Source organism: Halyomorpha halys, unplaced genomic scaffold, assembly GCF_000696795.3.
Source record: "Halyomorpha halys isolate HHAL.00 unplaced genomic scaffold, Hhal_1.1 Scaffold52.1, whole genome shotgun sequence".
NCBI classification, from domain to species: Eukaryota; Metazoa; Arthropoda; class Insecta; order Hemiptera; family Pentatomidae; genus Halyomorpha; species Halyomorpha halys.
In genome coordinates this window covers 1,623,833-1,649,026 of record NW_027104988.1, presented here as the reverse complement: position 1 = coordinate 1,649,026, position 25,194 = coordinate 1,623,833, and the positions used below count along the sequence as shown (strand labels likewise).

The window sequence follows — 25,194 nt, the reverse complement described above, 5'->3', positions numbered from 1 at the left end:
GAGGCAGTGATTAACTATACGTATACATAGTGAATTAATACGTACTACTGCTATTTTTGGAAATGTATATTGATTTTTTTTCACTCTTCCTTCTGTGGATCTCTGCTGTAATTTGGATCACTGCTATACCTTTTCTTCCTTTCGTAATGGCTTACAGCTAGTTCCTGTAGGACTTGCCATCCCCTTCACGACCGTAGGCTAGTTCCTTACGGAGTGAAGTTTCCTTCCTCGGAGTATTTACGACCAGTTCCCGTAAGGTCATTCTGTCAATTTATCTCCTTACCGGCTATTAACCTTTACACACGCATCGTCGAGCCTTTCTGATGTGGAGCACCTATCATCTTCATTTGAAGTCAAAACTAATTAATTTAACACAACTTCGCCAAGGCCAAGTATCATCAAATATGGAATGGAAGGCTTCACCTTAATCTTAATGTGTCGAAGGCCTTTTACCATAAATATTAGGCAATAAATTTCGTATGAATAATATTAAATTAATTTCATAAAATGACAAATCGAAATTGGTATAATGATTTCCGTAATCTACTTAGAATAGCGCTGATCAACCACATCCTTCGATAAGCAAATATTATTCAAGGTTACGATATCTTGATATATCTATCGAGGCACAATGTTCAACTTTTCGTAAAATAAATTATCTCTAATTTTCTTTTTGGGTATTTTAAAACGAATTCCTTATCTTATCATGGGCTGATCCCATTAATGCGATCGACATGCTCCAACTTATTTCCTTTTTTAATTTTCTTTTGATTAAAGCGAAGGTTATTTATCAACCAGTATTACAGCCCATAATACAAAGATGTTACTTCATAATTAAAAGATATATACTTGTCGATTGTATTTAAATAGTGATTACCATTCCTCTGTGACATTTCTTCATTTATATTAGAAAACATCTTGAACACAAATGTTCAGTAATACAAACGAAAATGTTCATTCATGTTAACGGTGTCTAAATAATCGAGTTCTCAAAAACAAATATAATGAAATTTCTCTCGTAAAAAAATATTTCCCATTTGAAGATAATGGGGAAAGTTACCAGAAATAATAATCTGGTAAAACGCTCTTTTCTTTTCCATTTTTTTTTTTTACTTCAAAGGGAAATTTAATTTCCATTACTGATCCGATACTTGAGAATTCTAACCCGCCACAAAAACGAAAATTCATGTTCAAACAGGATTATCTTAGTTAATACTTAACATGAGTAAATTTTAAAGCTAGTTAAATTTCTATTATGTTTATTACTGGAGTTGTTTTGATAAGATACTTTCTTTTCCGAAGTTACAATTCATTATATACAAATACAAATATATACAATTTGTTGATTTTTTGCCCTTTTTGCTGGAACTGTCCTCCATTCTAAGGGATAGCTGAATATAATATTAAATTTTGAAATAGCACTGATTGATTGAAAATATGTGAGGTGCTGGGGCGCACTTCAATTTTTTGTCTTTTCACTTAATCAAAAAACATTAACTAAAAATCGTGAAAAAACTTGACGTGCCTCCGACCAATGAACTCTGGCACTGTGGGCAGTTCAAGGAGTTGTGCAGTTCCGGGGGCTTCTTCCTCTTCCACGATGTTGTGCGGACCATCCTCCGCAGCATGGTGTCCTGGAAACCCTGAAGGTGTCGCTGAGTGCCGTCAGAGAGGTAGGTGAAGAGTATAGGAGTATAGGCCCCGTATAGGAGCGTCGGCCTCAGAATGCTTTTCTCTACCTACAGTTTAAGCTGCAGAGATGTGAGGTGATGTGAGGAGGTGGTTTAGTCTGTAAGACCGCCTTCTTACAGTTCTCGTTTTCTGGTAGAGGTGGGTGGAGAACTTGAGATGGCGGTCCATCTTCACATCCAGATATACTATCGAATTTGAAGGGGAGATTATGGTGTTGTCAAGTTTGAACGACTTCGGGAGAGTGGATGGCTTGTGCTGTTGGTGAACGAACACGACGCAGTCTGTCTTAGCTGGATTTATAAAGATGTTGAGACTGACTAAGGCCTGCTACAAAAAAATTCCTTTATTAGGCTTTAGTCACTAGACATGAAGTAACCTAGCCTTCAGCTATGTTTTTCCTGATTTGATTCAATGTTGATGTAATGTTTTATTTTTAAAAAAAAGTAAATTTTAATTCTTTGCTATTTTTTGAGTCTCTTCAGTCACGTAAAGCTTCAAAACCCGCAAAGAAGTTCGTAGTGTTAGAAGATTTACGTCTTCAGGAAACATTAATGAACATAAGGAGGAAAAACATTTACGCTCTTACATTTTCTTTGGGATAAATACGTACTTGCGCCTGCTTTCCGAATTTAGATTTTTTTATTATAAAATAAATCAACAAATTATTTTCAAGATTTTTGGCTCGACTTACCTCAAGTCTTTTATTTTTTTAATATGATTAATCGGTTACACGTTAGCTGATCCAACGTTCTTGCCTTCATCTATCGTTTAACCTAATCGATTAAAATTCATTGTAGATATTCAACTAATTAAAAATTGTCTTTAATTAGGGTATTTAGTAAATAAATTATAATAAGCAATTACTTGAAATTAACAGAATATTTAATAATATCGCTTATCATTGATAAATTAATTGAAAACGTACTTGGATTAAGGTACTATGTGATATTTTAGAAAAAAAAGGGATTTATGCTTGGAAGAACATTTTATATAACATTTTCTACAAAACAAACCTCATTTAGATTTTCTAAACATTAGATTTTGGTAGTTTTCAGAAGTTAAAAATTGATTTTTCAAGTGTAAAATATAAATAAAAATCATTTAATTATTCAATTGTTTAGAGATAGAGAATTTTGAACGATTTAAGCTTGTATATATTGTAAAGCACTGTTAGTATGATATACAAAGTGGTGGAACATTCATTCAATTATTTTAAGAATTTACTCTCGAAAATCCATACATAGAATATTTTTAGCAAATTCTAATAATTTAACAGAAAAAAATTAATTATACACTTACAATATAAACCACATTTTTATTATACATTTCGAACTGTTAAATTGTATTTATGAACCAAATTGTGGCAGAATTTGTTTTAAAACGTTATTTTTTATTAAAAAATGGGAAGACATGAAACTTATTAAAGTGAAATAAGTTTATTGCTATTTATAAAACAAATATTTTGTCTTTTTTTACTCTGTTCATTGAAAACATCTGCAAGAAATTAATAGCAGTCTCTTGGTCATTTGAAAAGTCAATTTGAAATAATAATAAGCTATTGTTTACTGCGATCTGTTTATGTTATTATCTGTCCGTGTAAGATTTTTAGAAACAAAAATTATATTTTTTATTGTATCTAGCGATTAAAAAAAAACATTCGGACACCTCTATTCCATTCGTAATGAAATAAGAATGTTTCTCTGCAGTAAAAAAGGAGTAGCAATAAAAAAAGACTGATAACAAAAAAGATACCCTTCCAGGATACCTCGGTTTACTGGACCGCAAGGATGTCAGAAAGGATAGCTAAAATTAGGCTGGATGACAGACTCAAATTTTCGTTAAAGTCTATTTATAATTACAATATTTACATTTGCGATTGTGAACCAACAGACATTGGCTTCTATTTCCTAACCAATTTTAGCTTCCATTTCTGCTGAGGCGGGAAACTCCTACTCCTGCGAGATGCATCTCTCGGATTTAAAAACTTCTTCAGTTTAATGTGTGTTTTATTAACAGGAGCCGCAAAGTACCACGGATGACGTCTTTATTGTTCAGTACCCTTCTGTGCACTTCAGTACTCAGCTCTTTTTGAAAGAGAGCTATGAGGAGCAAAAACAAAAACGAAAAAATGAATTCCTTTTTTTTACGAGCAATAGTTTTTTTTTTTATATGAAAAACTACTTTCCTATCCATCACTACTAATTGGATCTAAAAGTTAAAAACCTTTTATGTTTCCTTACCTTCTTTAATGAAAAAAAAAAAAAAATGTAATTTTTGACTTTGACTTTTTGATATCACTTCTTTTTATTATTGACAAAATTTGGCTACTCTTTTTTTTCCTCCATTTGGGGGAGAATTTTTAAAAGAGAATTGTTTTTTGAGAGATCAAAATAAACAGTACTACAATGTGCTGTAAATATAACATCACAGTCACTAACAGTTTATTGCATTTCGAAGACCCCTAGTCCACCTTCTTTTCATACGGATCAGAGGTTTATCAAAAGTATGTAAGTGTTGGGAAGCAAGTTTTTTGAACAATCATAATTATTTGCCTTTATTGTATAATTATATTCATACAGTAGATATAATCATGGAGTAAATAATAACAACAGTGGGGATACCACGTGACTTGGCGCTCCGAACAGATAGAGTATGCAAACAACAGTCAGCCAGAGCCATCCCACGCGAATGGTCCCAACTAGTCGATGTTTTTACTTTTGAATCTAAGCAGGTCTTCATCATTTTGCTTTATATTGGCTTTGCTTTATTAGGTAATTATAAATCATATAAATACTATATGTTGTTTTAAGAATAAACCATCCATATTTTCTTAGGTTGTGACTGAACATCAAATTTCTTAGTAGATTCATCGGATGTTTCTTGGGCTGATATTGCCCCCTCCCCTCTTAAACCTGGTTTTAAAAAATACGTAACAATGATAACTATATTTAAAAATGATCAGATTAAAAAGTTAATACAAATTTATCAAGTAAGTATTATTTTATTAGATCTTGGTTTGTTTATCTGGCGACCATAAAGATATTTAAAAAATTTAATTATTTGAACTATATAAGAAAACTTTTTCCGTAATTATAATTCAAATCCGATCAAGTTAAAAAATACTTAAATCATATTAGAAATTGAAAATAATAGCGTAATATTAAAATTTATGAAAGATTTAATAAACTTAGTGTTGGCAGCAGTTAGTATGCTCAGTTTTCTACTATTATTTACAACATTTTAGCTAAATAAGAAATAGGATAATGGTGAAGATATATATCTCATTTAAAAACAGAATAAATACTTTAATGATGTTAAGTATCATTTCTGACGCTTTCAAAATTATTTTCATCTTACCAAAGCTAGGCAAAGAATCTCTTTACACAGTTGATATAATATAAGTATAACCGCATATAACTCAGTATGATAACAGAAGGAGAATGGAGAGAAAATTAACTAAATAATTATGATAGATAGAATGTATAGTTACTTATATAGTAACGAGTATTTCAGCTACTTCTAGACAGTCACTAGAGAAAGAGGAAAAATAAAATTTGAAAATCAATCCTAGCTAGTAGCAAAATTGTTTTTTGTCTTAAAATATGTCTGAAATATTTCTTTTTTCACAACTCATCACAGATATTGTTTTTAGACGAACAAAAAGATAAAAATTCTATATTAAAGAACTATAAAGTTTAGATAATTTTATTTCCATAATTGGTAGCGCATTTAACATCGATTCAAAGAATTTTGTTAGCTAATAACGAATTTTAAATTGTTACCTCACTTTTCTGTCGGAAGTATTTAAAAAAGTTAATGTACATATATATATGTTATAAATTGAAAAACCATGTATTATTTACATAGTTTGTAATATTAGTTATATACTAAATTGAAACAGGAAAAAGTTACCTACAATTTGATTCTAATAGCTATTTAGTTTTAGTGAAATGTACACGGGTCCTGGATTATAGGACGGAATGTAGTCCAGTCAAATGGGAACGGAATAAAGACCTTAAAAGTTTTTAAAAAGTTCTTAAAACTTTTTTTTTTTGGAGGGAGGGAGAAAGGAGGACTGGTCACGAATTCAATTTTTGTGACCTAAAATATTTCTGCTGAGACCATTTTATGGTTCCTGATTTACAGAATATTCCGAATGCTCCTTTAATCCAAACCCTTAAGGAACTCAATTTTGTTTAACTTAGTTTAGTTTAGGTTGATAATTATAAAAAAACAGTTTTGATGTTATATAAAGAACCGAAAAAAGATGTTTGTTAAATTTTTTTTTAAATAGCCGATTAAAATTGGAAGGCACAAAGTTGAAATTCATATTCAACATTCAGAAAAAAAAAGTTAGGAATAGCCTACTGTGTTAATGTTTCGTCTATTCACAATAAACGATCTGGTTTTAGTGTAATGTAGATATAATGCCTGTAAATTACTACTATAAATTAATTATTTAGTATTTAAAAAAAAACTTCTCGATTGGATTGCTAGCAGATGTAATACTGAAAGTAAATAGTTCTGATGTAATAGCTTCTTAAAATAATGGTAAATTAAAATTAATAAATAAGGTTGTAAAAATATTTATGTAATTACAATAATAGTTATAACTCTGAGATATCAAAAAGGGAGCAGCCTAAAAATAACTGAACCGTATTTTATTCAGACAAAAAGACACATTATTATACAAATTACATCAATTCATTCTTGATATAACTTTATGAGGTCCGTTAAAACGTCATGAAAATTCAAAACACAGATCAACAACACACAGAGGATATTGTGAATATTTTGGTTTTATTTACAAATTTAACACAACCCTAAACAGGCACAAGGCCAGTGTGGTCAGTTTTAGAAATCTCTACCTTGGAACCTTCATTCTACGTGATATTCGTGCCGTCGCAAAATTAATTAATTTAAGAAACTCACGTATTGATTTCAACCAGAATTATTTTTTTTCAAAATAAATTACGAAAACGCTCATAACAAATGTGATTTTTGACCTTGACCTCATTAAAGGTTATAAAAATAAACAACACCTATAATTGTACCGAATACCATTTAAATATGATAATTACATGTATAAATCATTTATAAATTAATCTAAAAAATGGAAAAAAAAGAATATTTATTATGATATAATTAGTTACAAAAGCCTTAAGTGGTCACTGGCTGCTAGAATTCTTGCGTTGATTCTTTAACAATATTCTGCTTAAGATAAATGATCAAATTTATTAGAACCATTATTATTATTTATTTTTTTTAAACATGGTAAAATCCTAGTTCGTCCCTTTTTCTTAGTAATGGAAAACTGGCCACATTCAATTCAGACATGTTGACTGACCTGGGCTTACCACCCCTGATACAGGAAGGAATGCTTCTATTTTTTGAGACCACAACTAACTGATTCCCTCCATTCCTCCAACCCTTTTATTTCTAAAGATTTCTGTCTCTATAACCCCTAATGATTTTCCCCAATCTCTATTGTCCAATCCCAGCTATCCCACTTTCTCGAACAGAATAACTTTCCACTCCGGTTTCCGGTACTCAGCCTGGCCTAATTAAGATCACCCAGTCATAATACCCAGATATCATTTCTTCAAAGCCTTCCTTCGATATCCTCCTTCCTAAATTTAACAGTGATTCTCTTCCATCTTGTGCTCTTCAATTGTTCCAATTAAGTATCATTCAATCGTTGTCCGACCCAGTACATGGTTGTCCCAAAAACTATTCTATAAAAACTAGTCCAATCTTGGTCCAGAGGCGTACCTCAAGGCTCCTCTTTATCCCCTTTCTTTTTTGCCATATATCTCAACGACCTTCCCCTCCTCATCCATTATTACCTGTCATACTGTCATTCCGAAACAACAGGAAGTAATTTCAATCTTCCAATCAATCCTATAATACCAAGGGTCCGTCCATCCGAATTCTTCCCTCTTCCTGAACAGCTGCGTTTGTCAAGTCCACAATCCTTACCTCACTAAGGAAGTAATACTCTCGTCATACACCATTAGTCGTCATTACACCCTTATTGAAATTCCAACTACCTCTTTCTCCTCCAGTCAGAATAATTTTTATATTATCATATTACATATTATTTAAAGTATTTTGTCCGTTTTTATTTATTTTATATTATATTATTACTCCTAATTTAAATATTAACACAATTAATTAATAACTCGTTAAAGATTGTATAGCAAGAGGACCATTCCATATCAAATCATTGGTATTTTTTACCAGTACATCTTTGATTGACATATCGCCTTTGGTTCATAATTATTATTTGGTAAAACACTGTACATTACTCAAAAATTTTAATAAATTGATAAAAAAATGTTTTTAAGTAGTTAAATTTGCATTTTTTGTGGTACTGAACATTATCAAAAGTACTTAAAAATCTACTTCTATAATATTTTTTGTAAACTTCTACTTCTCAATACGATAGTGATCCGTCCATCTTGGTTAAAGCGGGCACAGTCTGAGGGTTTGGGAGCTATGGAATACTCCCAAAAGGAAGGGATAGATCGGGAACCCTAAAATCCTTGAGGAGTGAGATCCTGAGGAGTCATCCTTCTTTTCTCTCTCCTTGATCAAATATATGAGAAATATATGTTTCTTTGGAAACCAGAACCTTTCCAGACAGAGAGTCTTACTTTCAGAGAAAGTTTGATTTAAAGAGTTCTTTTATGGCTGCAAAAAGAGTTCTTAAAGGTAAATCGAAATTAAATTATAAATTATTTAATCGGTAGGCCCAGTATTCTGTAAGGTGGGGAAGAAACCGTTAAATATTAATAAGTAGTTTAAATTGTAGAATAAAAAGCAACTTAAAATAGTGTTGCATTAAATAAACAATTATATTTTACGTTACTAAAATAAGTTGTCTTACCTTGCATAAAACTGATATTCAAAACTCATTTTAATATAACAATAATGGTAAATATAAAATCTCGAATTCATTTATCAGTTGGTATCGGAAGACGTAAATTCCAAAAACACTCCACTTTTCTTATATTGTCTGACGTCGAGATCAAACGTTATGTAAATTATTAAATATAGAAATGGTCTGTTAGTTATCTCTAAGAAGATATAATTCAGTATCATTAATTAAGATAAAATATTAAAAAAATTCTTCAGTTTTTTTCATTAAAGAGTCATATAATTGGTTAATTTACGTAATAATAACTATCATAGTAACAAAATATACATTAAAACTCTGTAATTTATTTATACGAGTATATTCATTATTATATGCGTGACAGACCACGTAGGCCTAAATCCTATTAGGAAATACATTGCGCGTTTCTTGACGTGTTTTTATTCGTAGGGTGGGTTCATCACTCCCACGCCTATTTTTTTAGTCAGTTTATTCATTACAGGAAACAAATCTTTATCAGTTTGCATCCTTCACTTATAGTAGAGATGACATTTAAGTAAAAGCAATTTGAGATGATTCCTAATTCCATAGGTATAAACTTAAAATATGACGGTAAAATAAAATGTATTATTATTTACTGCAATCAGTTCAACTTTTTCACTTTAATTTTAGTCAGCAGTGTAAATAAGTTATTTCAGTCATTAAATTTTCACAACTTTAAGCTTTGCTCCTTTAATGTATGAATTTATTCTACGTTTCATACTCTTTAATTTAAAAAATTTTAATATCATTAAGGATTATTATTAAAGGACTTGAAAATGTTGATCTCAATGAAAGCGTGAACAAATTAATATTATTAAATAAAAAGGGTCAAAATGAATAAAGTGGTGCTGAAGAAACGCTGTAGAAAAGGAAAATAAAATAAATATACAGTCAACATATCAATGAAGGAAAACAATCAACAAAGAATCACAAAAAGTTGAAAAGATGATGAATCATGAATTAAACCACATAGACATAGAACATTGAATTTTGAATTAAAATTATTTAATCTTGTAATTCACGTGAAACTCTTAAAAGTTTCAATGTCCATTGTCGTCATATAACAGGCTTACAATCTAGTTTCAAAATAATAGTTTCATTTCGATAAGATAATGATAATGAAAGTATTTATTAATTATTTACATTACAATTTACACACTTCATGGAGATTATGCTAGATAACAGTGTACCTAATTTTTCAAAAAAAACTCCGCTGTAAAAATAATTTGGGCTTTGCGGCAACCAAAAATTAAAAAAAAAATATCGACAAGGCTGTCCGCAAGGAAAGAATTCTCCGCGGTTTGCGTCTCAGGTCAACACGAAACATCTACAGCTGAGGAAAATCGCAGCTAAATTGGGCAGGGTGCCTATTAGTTCCCAATTGACAACGTTTACCACATTTAAAATACCACAACCACTATTCAAGCACTCTACCCTTGTTCATTAAAGAGGGACGGCACATGTCGGATTTACAGAATCCGATATTTTCGGTTCTTTTTTTTACTTTGTGTAAAGTCGGGGTCGAGGATTTCATTTTCTGATGCCTCCCTCGCCACGGACTCCAGAAGACTGCGAAGCCGCCCTACTATATTAACTATGCACGATGCAAGCTAGGACCTGGCCTGCCCCTAACATCACGTCAGAGTCGAGCACACGCTGGCCAGCCTCTGAGGAAAAATCAATCTTTCAAGAACTCCGGACGAAGCGATTACATGGTTTACACCATTTTCACCCACCGCTGAACCTGCACCGGGAAGCGGCTAGAAAACGTCACCGTGGGGGTGAAGACATCACCAGATAAGTCATTACTCTATTACCTATGAGACCCCAAGTTTGTTCTGGAATCATATTATTATAAATAAGTATTTAATCTAACATCACTAACAAGATCTTCGCCTCCAGGGACTAATACTTGAATTAATGAAAAATATATACATGTTTATTGATAAGCAAGTATCACATTTTCAACCCCCTTTGTTCCACAGTAATAATATACAATTCTCAAATACAATCGGGTTACCTGAAGTACTGCACGGACAGGTCTCGAAGTATACATTTTGGTACCTCGGGTGAGGAACCCCGAACAATTTCAAACCCGTTAAAGGTTTTTGAAATTTTTTTCACGTATTAGTTGTATAATTATAGATGAATTAGGAAGTTTTTTATTGATAAAACAGTGGCTTACGAAAAAAAAAATTACCCGTAAAAATAGAAATCCATTTTCTCATTATGAACTCTGCTTTTCCTAGCTCTCTTTCCAGGAAAATAGCTTCATCGCTCTGCACTTCGGCTTAGGAGAATTTACTTCCGTAGCACTTCGCGCGTTGGTTTAGTAAAAATCAATTTCAATTGCAGATTTTTTTTTAACTGAGAAGACCTTTCTGGCATTCTTGCGACTCCTGAAATGACTCCTGGAATGGGTAGCCTTTTTTTTATATCAAATCTGTTTATAGCAACTCTTTTTTTATTGCTGGGAAAAATAAAAATCCTTATTACATAATGAGTAGAAGGGAGGGGTCCTAATGCTTATTTTATTCATTACAATACCAAATATAATACTTTTTTTCTAAAATCTAGGTAACAGATCACTGCAAACAAAAGCTATATAAAATAAAATAGAATTAATCACTACTTAACTACATTGACGAATGAATATGAGTAAACAACGAATATTTAAAAATCAATCAAATCTTTCTGAAGCAAAGATTTCTAGTTATAGTAAAAATAAGTGTATAAATATGCTACTAAAATTGGGTTGAAATAAGACGTAATGTTCAATTTACCTAAGAATTGGAAGAATACCAACTTGATGAATGAAAAAAAAAATCTTTATCGTGAATAAATCTTAACATGTTTTACAATTAATAGTAATTAGTTCACTATTTTTACATTCAATCTTCATTTTAGGTTTATATTTAAAGCATGAATGTTTTGAAATAAGTTATCACTAATAGATTTCCCTTAAAATAATTTGTCACTTTATCAGATAAATAAATAATTGAATCAATTCTGAAAATTTAAGTAGAAATATGCAGCATTATTTACGGTAATATTCAATTACAAACCTTAATATTCAATGAATTTAATGGTAACTAAACAGAAAGCTGAAATAAAAATAAAACTAACGCACCAAAGAAACACAGTTATCCAAAGAGATAGGAATAGAGAATAATTAACAAGTAAAGTTTATAACAAAAATTAGGCTTAGCTGTTTTAGTTATTTCGGTAAAATACACAATATGTCTATGTTTACTTTCAAACTATAGTTTTAATAATGAAAAATCGCAAATAATCGAAGATAATATTTGTATTTATAAATACAAGAGAATCTTTTAAAGACAACAAAGTAATCCTAGGGGGATCAACTTGTGTACAAATGCAATATTGTAACAGTTTTACAACGCAGTTACTTTAGAAGATTATCAACAGGATATATATTTTCATGGTAAACAGTAGTAACAAAGGACTCAAAGCTCCGTACCTCAACTACTGAAATTGAGTTATAAATGCTAGGAATTGAGTTTCATAACTAACAACTCAAATCCAACAACACAGCACAACTCCTCCTCACTAGGAAAAAAATGAGTTAAATAATAACTAAATTGATTTTTTTTTTTTTTAGTATAAAAAATGGCAAGGGAAGTTACTTTATTGGATGGAGGATTTTCAACCCAGCTGGTAAAATACGTTGAAGAGGCCGTTGATGGAGATCCTCTTTGGACAGCGAAATTTCTTGCAAAAACTCCAGGAAAATGTGCACTTGTACACAGGGATTTTGTAATAGGTAGTTCCCTAAAAATTCAGATTGGTACTTAAATTAATGATTATAATACTGTGGTAATATTTTTTGGTCAGTTAATAATGCTCTTAATTGCTATAAAAAAAAAAATAATATTATAAATTCAGTGAATTTCAACAAACATTTTGGATATGGTATAAAGTAAATCTGTGGACAAACTTTCTTTTAAAATGATATCATTTCATATTTATCTGTGATTAACTTTTTTTACTGAATTAAAAATTAAAAGATTCAGTTTTATCAACAAATCCACTCCTATCTTCATTACTTAATAATCCTTAGAAAAAATAATGTAGAATGAATGGCAGTAAAATAATAATAGTATGCATACATCACTGATAAAATATAGACAATTTCTTTGTAACCAGTTATGAAACAAAAGGAGGAAGTTAAGTCACTAGTTTAAATTTTGTTTTTTTACTTTATTTATTTTATTCACAACTGTAAATAGCATCTTTACAACCAGCGAATAAGATGTACAGAGAAAAGAACGAAAAAAAAAAAGCGTCATAAAGGCACGAACGTTAAGGTCATCCCTCTGATACCTCTCCATTAAAATTGAAATTTAAAAATCAATTTAAGAGGTCCCTATTCTCTCGAGTTTGATAAATCTCGTGTTGATAATCCTTGAATTAGGGGGTTAGTGTGTATTGGAAGTGTGTCGTGAAACCTTTTATATAGTGAATTAATGGTTGTTTGTACGTAGGGAGTTCGTAAGTCTTTGTGTAAGTTCTTGTTACTGATGTAGGGGGGAGCGCTACTGATCAGTCTTAGTAATTTTGATTAAGATTTTTGCAGTTTCAGTAAGTTTGTTTTTTTGTTTTTTTTTTTAGTATATCTGTAAATTTGTGCACTGTAAGTCAAAATTGGTCTGTGAAGGTAAGTATAAATCTTTAGTTTTTCCGAAAGTGGTAATTTTGATCGTTTATTTAAAAGATAAAATAATAATTTAAGTCAGAAGTTTAGCTATTGTTTTTTTATTTTTATGTGGGAAGTCAATGAAAGTCGTTTGTCCAATGTTAATCCAAAGTATTTTAATCTTTGAAGGTGTTAAACTTCGTTCGTTTAAAAAAACAGGAGGACATAGACCACGACGGAGGGTAAACGTTATTTGCACTGATTTCCATTTGATACATCATTCATGGATGTGAGCTAGGTGTATTTGTAATCGTTCTGAGGCTTGTGCTGGGTCACCATGCTTGGCTAAAATGGCTGTATCGTCAGCATATGTGACTGTGAGAGTGTGATATATATGTATCTGACCATTGTGGGTATATCGGAGCCATATAAAGTGTATAGTTAAGGCGCTAGTATAGATCCCTGGGGAACTCCAGCTTCTGCTGCGAAATATGAGGAGAGTGAGGAGCCCTGTCAAATCCGAAGGTATCTCTCTTCTAAATAAGATAGATAATAGGTGCTGGGAAGAACTCTTTTCAGTTCATAAAGGAGTCCTGCAAGCCAAACTCGTTCGAAGCTTGCTGTTTAAATGTCATTTTTTTATACAGATGAAATTAAAAAAATAAAATAAGTAACAATAATAAAACATATTTTTCATTTCTTTTTACAAAATAATATAGATTAAAAAATAAATGGCAATTTTATCTTTTTACTTGTTATGTGGAAGCTGGGTCAAACATAATAACAACGGGATCTTACCAGTCTACAGTTGAAGGTTATAAAAATTACCTTAATCTGGAAAAGGAGGAATCTCTTGAGGTTATAAGGAACTCAGTGCGATTAGCTAGGAAAGGAATAGAAATGGCACAACAGCAAACAGGTAATTTAATTTGTTATTAAAATTAAGTATTATAACTCCGCACTTATTTCATTTTTAGAAGAAAAAGCCGGAACGATAAAAATCACGACCAAATCAACGCTAAAAGCTGTTATGACATTAATTAGATTTTACTTTCACTAACATATGTATGAAATATATATTATGGGAAAGTATTGTTATCTTGACTAATTGTTTTTAAACGCAAAAAGATGAAGGTTGGTAAGTGGAGGAGCATCACACAAGCACCAGAAGTTTTCCTATTCTCACATGAACAATTGTACTCTATATAAAATTCAACTTTTACGTTTCAGTAATTTGTTGAGCTACTACCTTTTTCTTATAAGTCAAATTAATCAATTGTACGCCAATAAAATAGAAGCATGATTTGAATGTGTAAAATCGGAATCGAATATAATGAGTTACCTTTAATTGTAAGAACCATTTCCGGACAACTTGACTAAAAGCCAAAGTGTGAAGAACTGGATCAAAGATTTGTTATTTTCTACCAAAAAAATAATAATAAATAAACTTAAGTATGATAAACATATTTGGGGGCGTCTATGGTGCAGAAATTTGGAACCCTGAAGGAATAAAAGGCCGGATTCGAACTCAAGAAATTAAAACTTCCCCCTTCCTCCCTTATGTCAGAAATGACCAGAAAGGGGGTTATAAAAAGTAAAATAATAAATTCTTTACCCGTACCGTCAATTCCAAAATTACAGCACTTCAAACATTTCATGATGTGTTAAACGTAAAATGTTTTACCATGTTAAATGTTATAAGTATAGGATTGAGAGCAGCTCTACTTGAATTCATGTTAAATGCATAAGAGCTCCTAGTGGATTTCCTGAGCAACTTGTTTTGTAACCTTTCCTTCCAAAACTTCATGTTATTGTTTACTTCTAAGTTTTGATTAAAGTAATTTATTACAATATGCTTAAATTGAGTGAAAAGTGAATGTTTAGCTACTGAGTGTCTTGTTGATCTTCTAACTTGTGAGGAAGAGAACCAAGATGAGCTAGTTGACAACTGTCATTATTTAATTAATATTATTGTCACCCCTTTATTAGTTATAAAAATATCCAAAACAATACTAACACAACAAACAAAATGGAGACGAGCACAGCTGGTCTATTGTGTGACGGACCCCACTCTCCATTTAACAGACCAAGTAACAGACTCAACTATGTTATATGTTACATCGTTTTAACATGCTAAAATAAGGAAATACTTCGCCATTTAACATGTTAAACTAAATATCATGAATGCCCCTACTATATACGTTTCCTAGTCTATTCACATAGTTCAATAAACTCATTCTGAAGCTTTTCACTAAACAAACGCTTTCTTTTCCGCATTTGATTAAATGAAGTTTGACAATAAAACATATAAACATTCCAAACTGGTAAACTATTTTATGAAACACAAAGTAAACAAGTTACTTGTTTCAGAAATGGTGAGGTGATTTGGGTATGTCGTTTATACAGTGTTGCTGTCAGTCTTTCAAAAGACAGTACATATCAAATTTTCCTATAGCTTAAAGATTTGTAGAGCTTCGAAAAATTATCCTATCATCACCATAGTTTCAGAAATCCATATTTTTTATTACTCCGACCACCATACCGGACGCAGTGCTCTACCCCTGACTCTCCTGGAGAAACCTCTAAGGATAGCTCTATGGTAATAACAATAATAAAAATGGTCTTATTCCGGAGTAGACCAGCATGATGGATTTAGACTTTTCTTTAAACTACCTGAAACAGACATAGAAAGAAGTCTTGCTCGGGACTGCGATCATCGTTAGAAAGTTTATGTACATAAAAGATTAAATTTGTTCATGTCTCACCATTGTCGAGTGTCGATAATAAGATAAATATTTTAAATAATAATAATAATTCTATAATGATAACCCTATTATAACGTACTTGTTTTGCAGTATAGTTGAACCATGGGCTGAAATAACATTGGATGTTACAATTTTTTATTGAATTATTCCATATTACAGTTTTTTTTATTCCATTACGCACAATAAACTATTATTTTAAGAACAGCTTAGTGTACGTTCCAATGAATATATTGAAGATACTCAAAATCTTAGCATAAAGCTGTGCGTGTCACAGAAGACATCATTAATCAGAAGGAAATAAGAGTCAGACATCATTTGGCGTCCTGCACAGTTTGAAAATTGCAACTTACAACGACATTTCAGCTCATGTTTTAATTATTAAATTCTAATTTTATTATTTAATAAGGAATTGATGAATTTCAGGGGAAAAATATAATGTACAAGTAGCAGGATCAGTAGGTCCTTATGGGGCTTATCTTCATGACGGCTCAGAGTACACAGGGTCTTACACAGATAAAGTTACAACTGAAAAACTGATAGCTTTCCATAGGCCGAGAGTGCAGGCTCTTATCGAAGCAGGTGTCGATATACTTGCTTTCGAAACTGTCCCTTGCTACAAGGAAGCAGAAGCATTGATAAAACTGTTGCGAGAATTCCCGCAAGGAAAGGCATGGATATCGTTTTCAGTCAGGGTATGAAAATAGTTCGTTTTCACATATGTATTATCATTTGGCCTTCTATTCATGTTGATAGTTGAATTGATTTTCAGAATTCAAGTTCAGTTAGCAACGGAGAAAACTTCCAAGAAAATGTACTCAAGTGTTGGAAAGAATCGAACCAATTGGTAGCAATAGGAGCCAATTGCTTCCACCCATCCTTGGTCGGACCCCTCTTCAGGGACTTGAGAAGGAATCAACCGGATCTTCCGTTAATCGTCTATCCAAATAATGGAGAGAAATACGATGTTCACGCAGGAAGGTATTAAAATATCTTTCAAATAATCCTTATGATATTCTGAACGCAATATGTTTTTTATTTTTTTGAAAAATTTTTTCAGTCTTATTGGTTTCGAGCATACTCTGAACAAAGCTATTGCAAGGATAGGTTTAAGCTTGTTGACCAGTCTCCTTAAGCACACGCAATCTGACAGAAGGAGAACATATCAATTTTAACGACTATTAATATTATAAGACATTTAACATACAATTCTTAGTCTTATTTCAATTCATCAATTAATACTTGAAATACATAGAAAACAAAATAAATGGTATGACTATAACATAGGAACTGAGAAATTTAAAATTTGTGATTTGAAAAGGTTCTTATATAGATTAGAGGCAATCACGGGTAATGAGGGTTATAAGACACACTGCACTGCAACCTATCCTACTAGTTTTTTGTTCAATGGTTGGTTGGTTACTGATGCTGCGACTTTTGTAAATTAGTTTCTTTTCTTTTTAAAGTTATTTGTGGTCTCAGAAGTTGTTATTCTTATTTGTCTTATTTATTCAAAATTATTGTCAAAAAACACAAAGATAAAACCTGGAAATTTCCTTCTACGGCAGAAAACGTAGTCATTTTTTCAAAATTTATTCCGATCTGAACTGAAAAGGGTCCGTTGGAATTTGTTTGTCTCCTGAGAGTCTAATCGTAGTGACAGTATAGCTTATAGCTCATGTTTTATCATATTTATTTTTATAATTTTTTTAATTATTGCGTTAATTAAATTACAACTGTCGACGTCCGCTCCCTAAACTTGCTCAAGAGATAAGCATACCCGCTATGCATTCTTTTATTTGATGATAGAACTCATATTTCCATAAATATGAAATAGTTTACAGAAGTAATGTTCATTTTCAAAATGTAATATTTTTATTTTAATAAATTTTGGAAGTCGAATAAGGAGCATTCTATCACTTGATAGATTAAGTCTACCTAAAAATTATTATTAATAATTAAAAAAATCCAAAATTTCAAGTTTTGGAATGAATTAAATAATTCTATAATTATATTATTTCAATTTCTTGAGACAAGGTAATTATTTAATAAATAAATCAAAAATGTGTATCCTTTTTTGTCTCAACACTTTTTATTTTTCACCAGTCCAACGTTTCGGCCATTCTAGCCATCCTCAAGGACATCTTCGATTATAATTTCTTCCTCCCATTAATTTAGAGTTTCTTTTGCAGGCTATTCTGCCCAGGGCATTTCATTTATTATAAGTTAAACTCCCTATTCCTAGTACGCTTACGGCAGACTCATGCCATCATTGATGACACCGCCTTCAGCGGACCCGGCAACTTATCTTATAATGCCACTCTGGTAAACCAAGATCAATATTTGTCTGCATATATACATCCATTTTTGTTTTATATATTTAATTTGTTTATGTTTATTTTTCTAGGAGGTCAGAAAAAATTATTATAAGTTAAAGGCTATTTTTTAAAATTTAAAATCATAAATATTTAATTCATCTTATATAAGATTATCCACACAAATTCACTACCATATAACAAACCATTTATAACGTTATATGTAACACTGTTTCAACACAATACAAAATAAATTCAAATAATTTTTGTAACCTATCAGTTAAGAACAGAATATAGTACTTTTTTCCCGTGCATTTTTTTAACATTAGGTTAAGATGTACTAGAGATGAAAAATGTTAGACTGCCATGACAATGAGAATTGAAGTGCTCATAACAAGTATAACATTAGTAAAACATTGTAATATATCTAATTAAACATGTTATTCTGACAGAATTGCTTCTGTAAAAAGGACAAATCCTGTAATTACTAGAAATTGTTTTGAGCTGGCTTTGTTTGTAAACTTTTTTTTCCATGAAAAACCTAGATTGTTTGTAATTTTGAGAATCTGTTACGCTTCCTGATTAAGTTTCAGATAGTTTAACTATTTATTATCAATTATTGTTCTTATCAAAATACTCAATTTGTCGAAATTCGTGTTTAGATCATCTACAATTAGGCAAGCTCAGTTACACATATTAATATCAATATAATAGTAATTTAGAAATGATGTGTATTACAGGTGGCTGAACTCCGAAAACTGCGTAAGTGTCGAGACATACGTGAACGAATGGATTGACATGGGAATACCTTACGTAGGAGGATGCTGTAGAACTGACGACAATGATATACGAAGAATGTCATTCGAAATCAAAAAGTGGGAGGAAAGGAATCTCGAACTTTAAAGAACTATTTCTATGTGTCATAACATCATGTTTCATACTTTACAATTAACTACAAAAGAAAATATGTATATAAATGTCTTTCATTTTTTCAATACATAGGTTACACATCAGGGAACACTTTGCTTGTAATATTCAGTTCATAACAACTATTATCGAACTTATTATTAAATGTTTTATAATATTTCAATTCTTCTTTTTGTTACCTCATATTAAATCCTTTGTGATGTAAATACCTCATTTAATAGCTGTGACATTGACATTTTACGGACATTATTGATTTTAAATAAATACATAATTGATAGTTATTAAAAGCAAAATAATGCAAGAACGTTTTCGAAATAATTTTTTTTTTTATTAATTTATTTATTGTTATTTACAACTGTATACATATATGAAAAAATATGTACAAGTAAATTTGCTGTAGGTGACATAGTGGCATGATACAAACATGTGGAGAATCTACCCACTGATAGAACTCCAATTTTTCGAAATATAAATCCAAAATTTATAGAATACTTCTATAGAGAATACTTCTATATGTGTTGTAAGATTAAACAATTCAGAATAAAAGTCAGCATCAAGTGTCCTCAGTGATATCGGTGACTTCATTCATATATATATATATTATATTTACGCAAATTTACTTTTTAGTTATAATATATAATTATATACAATTTACAATTAAAAATTTTATAAATATAAAAGTTTTGTCTAACTATATATAATACGGCTGGGCAGAAAATTGTTTTCAGTTATACTGTAGCCGTGAGTCAACCCTGTGGGATCTAGAGCCCCCTTGGGGTCCACCCAGCCTCATAAATTTGGTACCCTTAATTGGATTAAATCTAGCGGCCGAGCGTGATTCTGATCAAATCACCTCCTTGTACAACTGTTGATCTAGTAACAGTACTCCCTTACAAAGTACTGAACCCCTGTTCAACCCCTTCATGGGTTGTAGTGGTACAAATTTTAACTTTTTTAATTTAATAACTAAATATATAACGATTTTGCCTATTTATCTTCCCGCGTGTCCAACTATAGTTGGCATTCGTTGTTGTGTTGAGGCTTTCTCAATACATTGTGGTATATCCGGGAGCAACCAAGCTGAAATTCGGAATCTGGTGTTGTTTTGGAAATTTGACAACTCCAAAAAAGTGGTGAAGGGATGGGAACTGAATTTCAGTCAAATAGACGAAATTTGTGGAACACTACAAAAATCTTTTCGGTTTATTCTCTCTTTGCAAAGTACTAACATATTTCTGCCTAATCTATGAACTGTAGTGATCCAACTTTATTTTTTTATTTCCTCTGCAACTACTGAAGAACAGAACTTTTAACTGAATTTTAATTTATAGTTGTTCAAATCGCAAGGACAGGTGAGACTATGTCAGTTAAAACAAGAAAGTTTAAAGCTTGTTTCATTAAATTTTCATGTCGTATACAATCTGTATTCCAAGAGACCTAAGATTTTTGTTAGTTTTAACCTTATGTAATCCCGTTGTGGATCTTTTTCGAGTTTTTTCTTCGATACTCGAACGTTATCAGAATTAAACAATCAGGTACAATTCTCGGTCACTGCACATTCAATAAGTATAGTGAAATATAAACTGTACAAAAATACTTAAATGAAGGATTAAATTATTATAAGTAAACAACCTAAGGAACTAATTTTTTGTTATAGACTACTTAGGGAAGAATGTAACCTCCCCTATGTTGCTAATTACCTGGACATTTATCATTATAGTTAAAATAATTGACCTAAACATAAAAATAACATCCATCTTGCTCTGGTAGTCTATTGTTGGTATTGCTCTCTTGTCAAATATTTTTTATTATAATATACAAATATACAATCTAATTACAAATTAGTACGTGCTAATGAAAGAATGAAGAAAAAAATTCAAGCTGCTGACCATTGGCTTGGTAGCTGTCTGAAAACAAAATAAAGAGAAGATAAGCTTTACCTCATTTTTTATAACCTGATGGCCTAAGCCTCGCCACAGAGCTTGAAGGAAGAAGTATCATGAGGATGGAGTGCTGGTAAAAGTTAAGCCAAAAAGGCAGGATTAATGGGCAAACCCTTCCTTCGGGAAGGGTGAGCATGCCAGAGAGGGTGGTGTCCCTACTAGTACAAGAGCCGAGAAGAAAAAAAGGCAGTTGTCTCACCCCAATTTTTGATTACTTTAATGAAAACTGTGAATAATTACTAGTCTAAACTGATGAATCTGCCAAGTATAAGTAGCGGGAATAAGAAATGGCGGCTGTTTCAAAACATTAATTATTCATTCGGAGCTCTATATCTTAAAAACTACCAACAACAATAGAAAATCTGAAACAACATTATTTAAAGAAGAGTAAATTTGCTGAAATATTAGCCCTAAAAGAGCTATTTACGTTCAATAGTTCTCGAGATATAGCCTTTTAAAATCAACATTTCATAAAAATGTACTGAAATATCAGTAGTTAGTGAATCTATTTTGAGAACTCTATATCTCAATAACCATTCAATGTACAAATGTCTATTAGCACTCAAATTAAAGCTAAATAATTGTACTATAAAGTAGTTTATGACCTTTACCTTCGTAGGTTTAGTAGTTTTCATGATATTTTCTAAAATAAATTATAGTTGTTCGGACATTTACATTAGTTGTTCGGATTGATTTATGAAAAACCTTATTTCAGAAACCATTGGACGAACAGATGCCTGTCAGCACTCAAATTAAAGCTAGTTAAATTTACTATAAAATAGATTATAACGTTTTTCTTTGTAAGTGTAGTAGTTTTTATGATATTTAACAAAATAAACTCACAAAATGATAATTTCTAGTTGTTCGTATAAAATGTTAGATTTTTGATAAAATATATCTCTAAGATAACATAAGATACACATATGTCTGGGAACACCCAAAATAAAGAAAATTTAACTTACTATAAAGTAGTTAATGACACGTATCTTCGTAGGAGGTAGTAGTTTTTATGATATTCACATATGAATATAAATTTGTCAAATGAAAATTTGTCCAAACAACTATAAATCAATATATTTTAGCAAATATCATGAAAACTACTACTCCTAGGAAAATAAACGTCATAAACTACTTTATAGCTCATTAAACTAGCTTTAATTTGAGTGCTAATAGACATCTGTACGTCAAATGGTTTTTGAGAGATAGATTTATAAAAATAAATTCACCAACTACTGTTCTTCCAGTACGTTCCATACAATATTTTTATGAAATGTTGCTTTTTAAAAAGCTATATCTGAAGAACTATTGAACTAGTAAATAGCTCTACTAGGGCTCACATTTTAGAAAATTTACTCTACTTTAAATGATGCTCTCTTAAATTTTCTATTGTTGTTGGTAGTTGTAAAGATATAAAGCTTCGAATAAAAAATTAATCATTTTTAACGTTTTGAAACAGCCGCCATTTCTTATTCCCCCTACCTATACTTGGCAGACTCATCAATTTTGACTAGTAATTATACATAGTTTTCAATTAAGTAATCAAAAATTGGGGTGAAATAACTGCCTTTTTTCACCTCTTGGGCTGATGTACAATACTGAGTTACTTTATTTATTGGCTCCTTGGGGGAAGTTATTGTGTGTATAGCGGAGAGGTTATTTGTTAAAGAATTTGTTCTTAAGAAAAGGATGGATTTTTATTGTTGGAAAACCTAATTATTATATCATCTACTACATTTTTTATTAAGTTCATATTAAAAAATAATAACGCACAAATATCTATTCTATATAAAAAAAAAAAATTAACAAAACGTTGAGATCCAATTTGTTTTATGAGTAACGCGAACAAGCCCATTCGCCTTGCGGTGGTTGCTTGATAGCCAAATGAATTGAGCTAATTTTTTAACCGACCAATTATATAATATAAAAATCGATTTTAAAACTCTGAAACGATCACAAACAGATGATTGAGACGTGCAGTGAATAAGAAAACAACTCAATTTCTAAATGAACCCTGTAAATATCCAAAGCTACACTTGTTGAAACACAATATGAATAACATTAAGTTATTGGACGGAGGATTTTCCAACCAGTTGGCTAAATATGTTAATGGAGACATAGATGGGCATCCATTGTGGACGTCCAAATTTGTGGTCACGGATAAAGAAAAATGTATAAATGCTCACAGGGATTTTATAAGAGGTAAATTTAATAAAAACATTTAATTAAAACATGATGTATCTTGAGACAGTGGCGAACATGGGACCCCTTTACCCAAAATGTGTTGGAAATTTTTAATCTGTAAATTATTAGTCAGTAATTACTTCATCAAAAAATAAAGCTTAAATTTGGGTTACCAAAAAGATTTGGTTTCAGCAATCAACATTGTAGAGTACAATAAGTTGTATGAGAAAAGAGAGTAGTCACTAATATGTCATACTGTCATAAGAGTGTGTCAATTACGCTATTCATACTTAAATCAACTTAAAGCCAAAATATCATTAAAATGCCCAAAAAGGGCTTCGTTAGAAGAGATCTGGATATGGATTGTTGTATTCTATATCCATCTATTTTAAAGTCATTCTATCCTATAGTCTTCGCTTTGGAGGTTATCCATAAAATGTTTTTAGGCCTCTCCTTCGGGGCTACAAAGATAGGATAAGACTATGATTGGTATCATGAATGTAAATAGACCAGAATGGATCTGATTTTGTCTACTAAGAACAAAATTTTATATTTCGTAAAATTCTGTCCGTCCCGGGCAAAAGGACGTAACCAATAAATATTAATCATCCAGAAAAAATGTAATAAGAGGTAATTGCCTGACTATAAAATTTCAATTTGCATTTAACATAATGAAAATAAAAACAGAAAATAAAACATATAAGAAATTAAAATAGCATAATGTAATATGCTACGGTTGTGTTAGTAATTAATGACAACGTTCCCACATTTGTACTTTGTATTTGTACACTGGGTCTTCTTCTATTATGGTACAGTTCAACATATCGGATCTGTTATCTTTCTTTAACATTTTCAGCATTCTCTTTTTCAGATTCAACATGCGAGATTGGAGTCTAACTTTAGAAATACATGACCGCGTTTTCTTACACAAATGTAATTGACACATTTTTATTATTTCATTGATAAACATTTAGGAACACCATGAAAAAGCAATTTCAGATACAATAAATAACAACTTGAAAGACAAATTCATAAAAAAATTACAACACAAGTAACAAGCATGAAAAGTTACAGAGCAGTGTTTGTCATATCCACCACTTACAGAGCTTGTGGCCGCCCGTCATCTATATAAGTACCTACCTAGTAAAACTAATAATCTTGTCCATTTCGTCTATTTTATCTAGCAGATTGGATAAAATAAACAAAGTCCATTTTGCAATAGTACTATATATTTTATATATTAAATATTTTGAAGGCAAAATTGATGTGATACTATCTTTAAATATCTGCTGTGTCCCATCACACAATTTTTCTTACCACTTTCAGAACAATACAATTCCTTGCTTTATCTTCACTAATAATGGTCAGTTAAATTTTTTAGTTTTAATAGTTCTTTTTTTTATTTTGTATTATTTAATACTTTAATTATCATTTTTTTTCTGACCTCCTTTATTGAAAATATATGTATAACAATATTAATATATACCTGAGTATATAAACATGTAACTGGTGCCCTTCCTTTGCCATATGGCAAAATGTATTGATTTCGAATTACTTGGAAAATTAATAAATCAAATGTTAAAGGGTTTCTATGGGAAACAGAAATATTCTTTTAAAACTAAGGTAGAAACTTTGTTTCTAATTCAAAAATACACAGTATCTTTGCTAATACTGGTCTGACTTAAACAATGTTTGTTTTTTTTAATTTGTTTTACAGAGAATGTATTTGTTTTTCAAATATCTAAACGAAAACATCGTCAAAAGTCAGATCAAATACTTTTCTTGGACTAAGTGATCT

General features: G+C 30.9%; 2 protein-coding genes across 3 annotated transcripts in view; both read left to right on the top strand.

The window, feature by feature from the left end:
- Positions 1-4,335: 4,335 nt before the first annotated feature.
- Positions 4,336-19,435, top strand: LOC106691929 (uncharacterized). Its single transcript, XM_014437835.3, has 6 exons — positions 4,336-4,463; positions 12,234-12,395; positions 14,035-14,187; positions 16,457-16,725; positions 16,803-17,011; positions 19,086-19,435. The coding sequence occupies exons 2-6, from the start codon at positions 12,242-12,244 to the stop codon at positions 19,246-19,248; spliced, it is 948 nt and encodes a 315-aa protein (XP_014293321.1). The 5' UTR covers positions 4,336-4,463; positions 12,234-12,241; the 3' UTR covers positions 19,249-19,435.
- Positions 19,436-23,159: 3,724 nt separating this feature from the next.
- Positions 23,160-25,194, top strand: part of LOC106691648 (homocysteine S-methyltransferase YbgG) — a 10,274-nt gene continuing 8,239 nt past the window's right edge. The window contains exon 1 of one of the 2 annotated variants that reach the window (XM_014437505.3): positions 23,160-23,414. In XM_014437505.3, coding sequence (XP_014292991.1) covers positions 23,264-23,414 — 151 coding nt within the window. In that variant the 5' untranslated portion in view covers positions 23,160-23,263. The remainder of the gene's footprint in view (positions 23,415-25,194) is intronic. The other variant, XM_014437499.3, reaches the window with a different exon arrangement.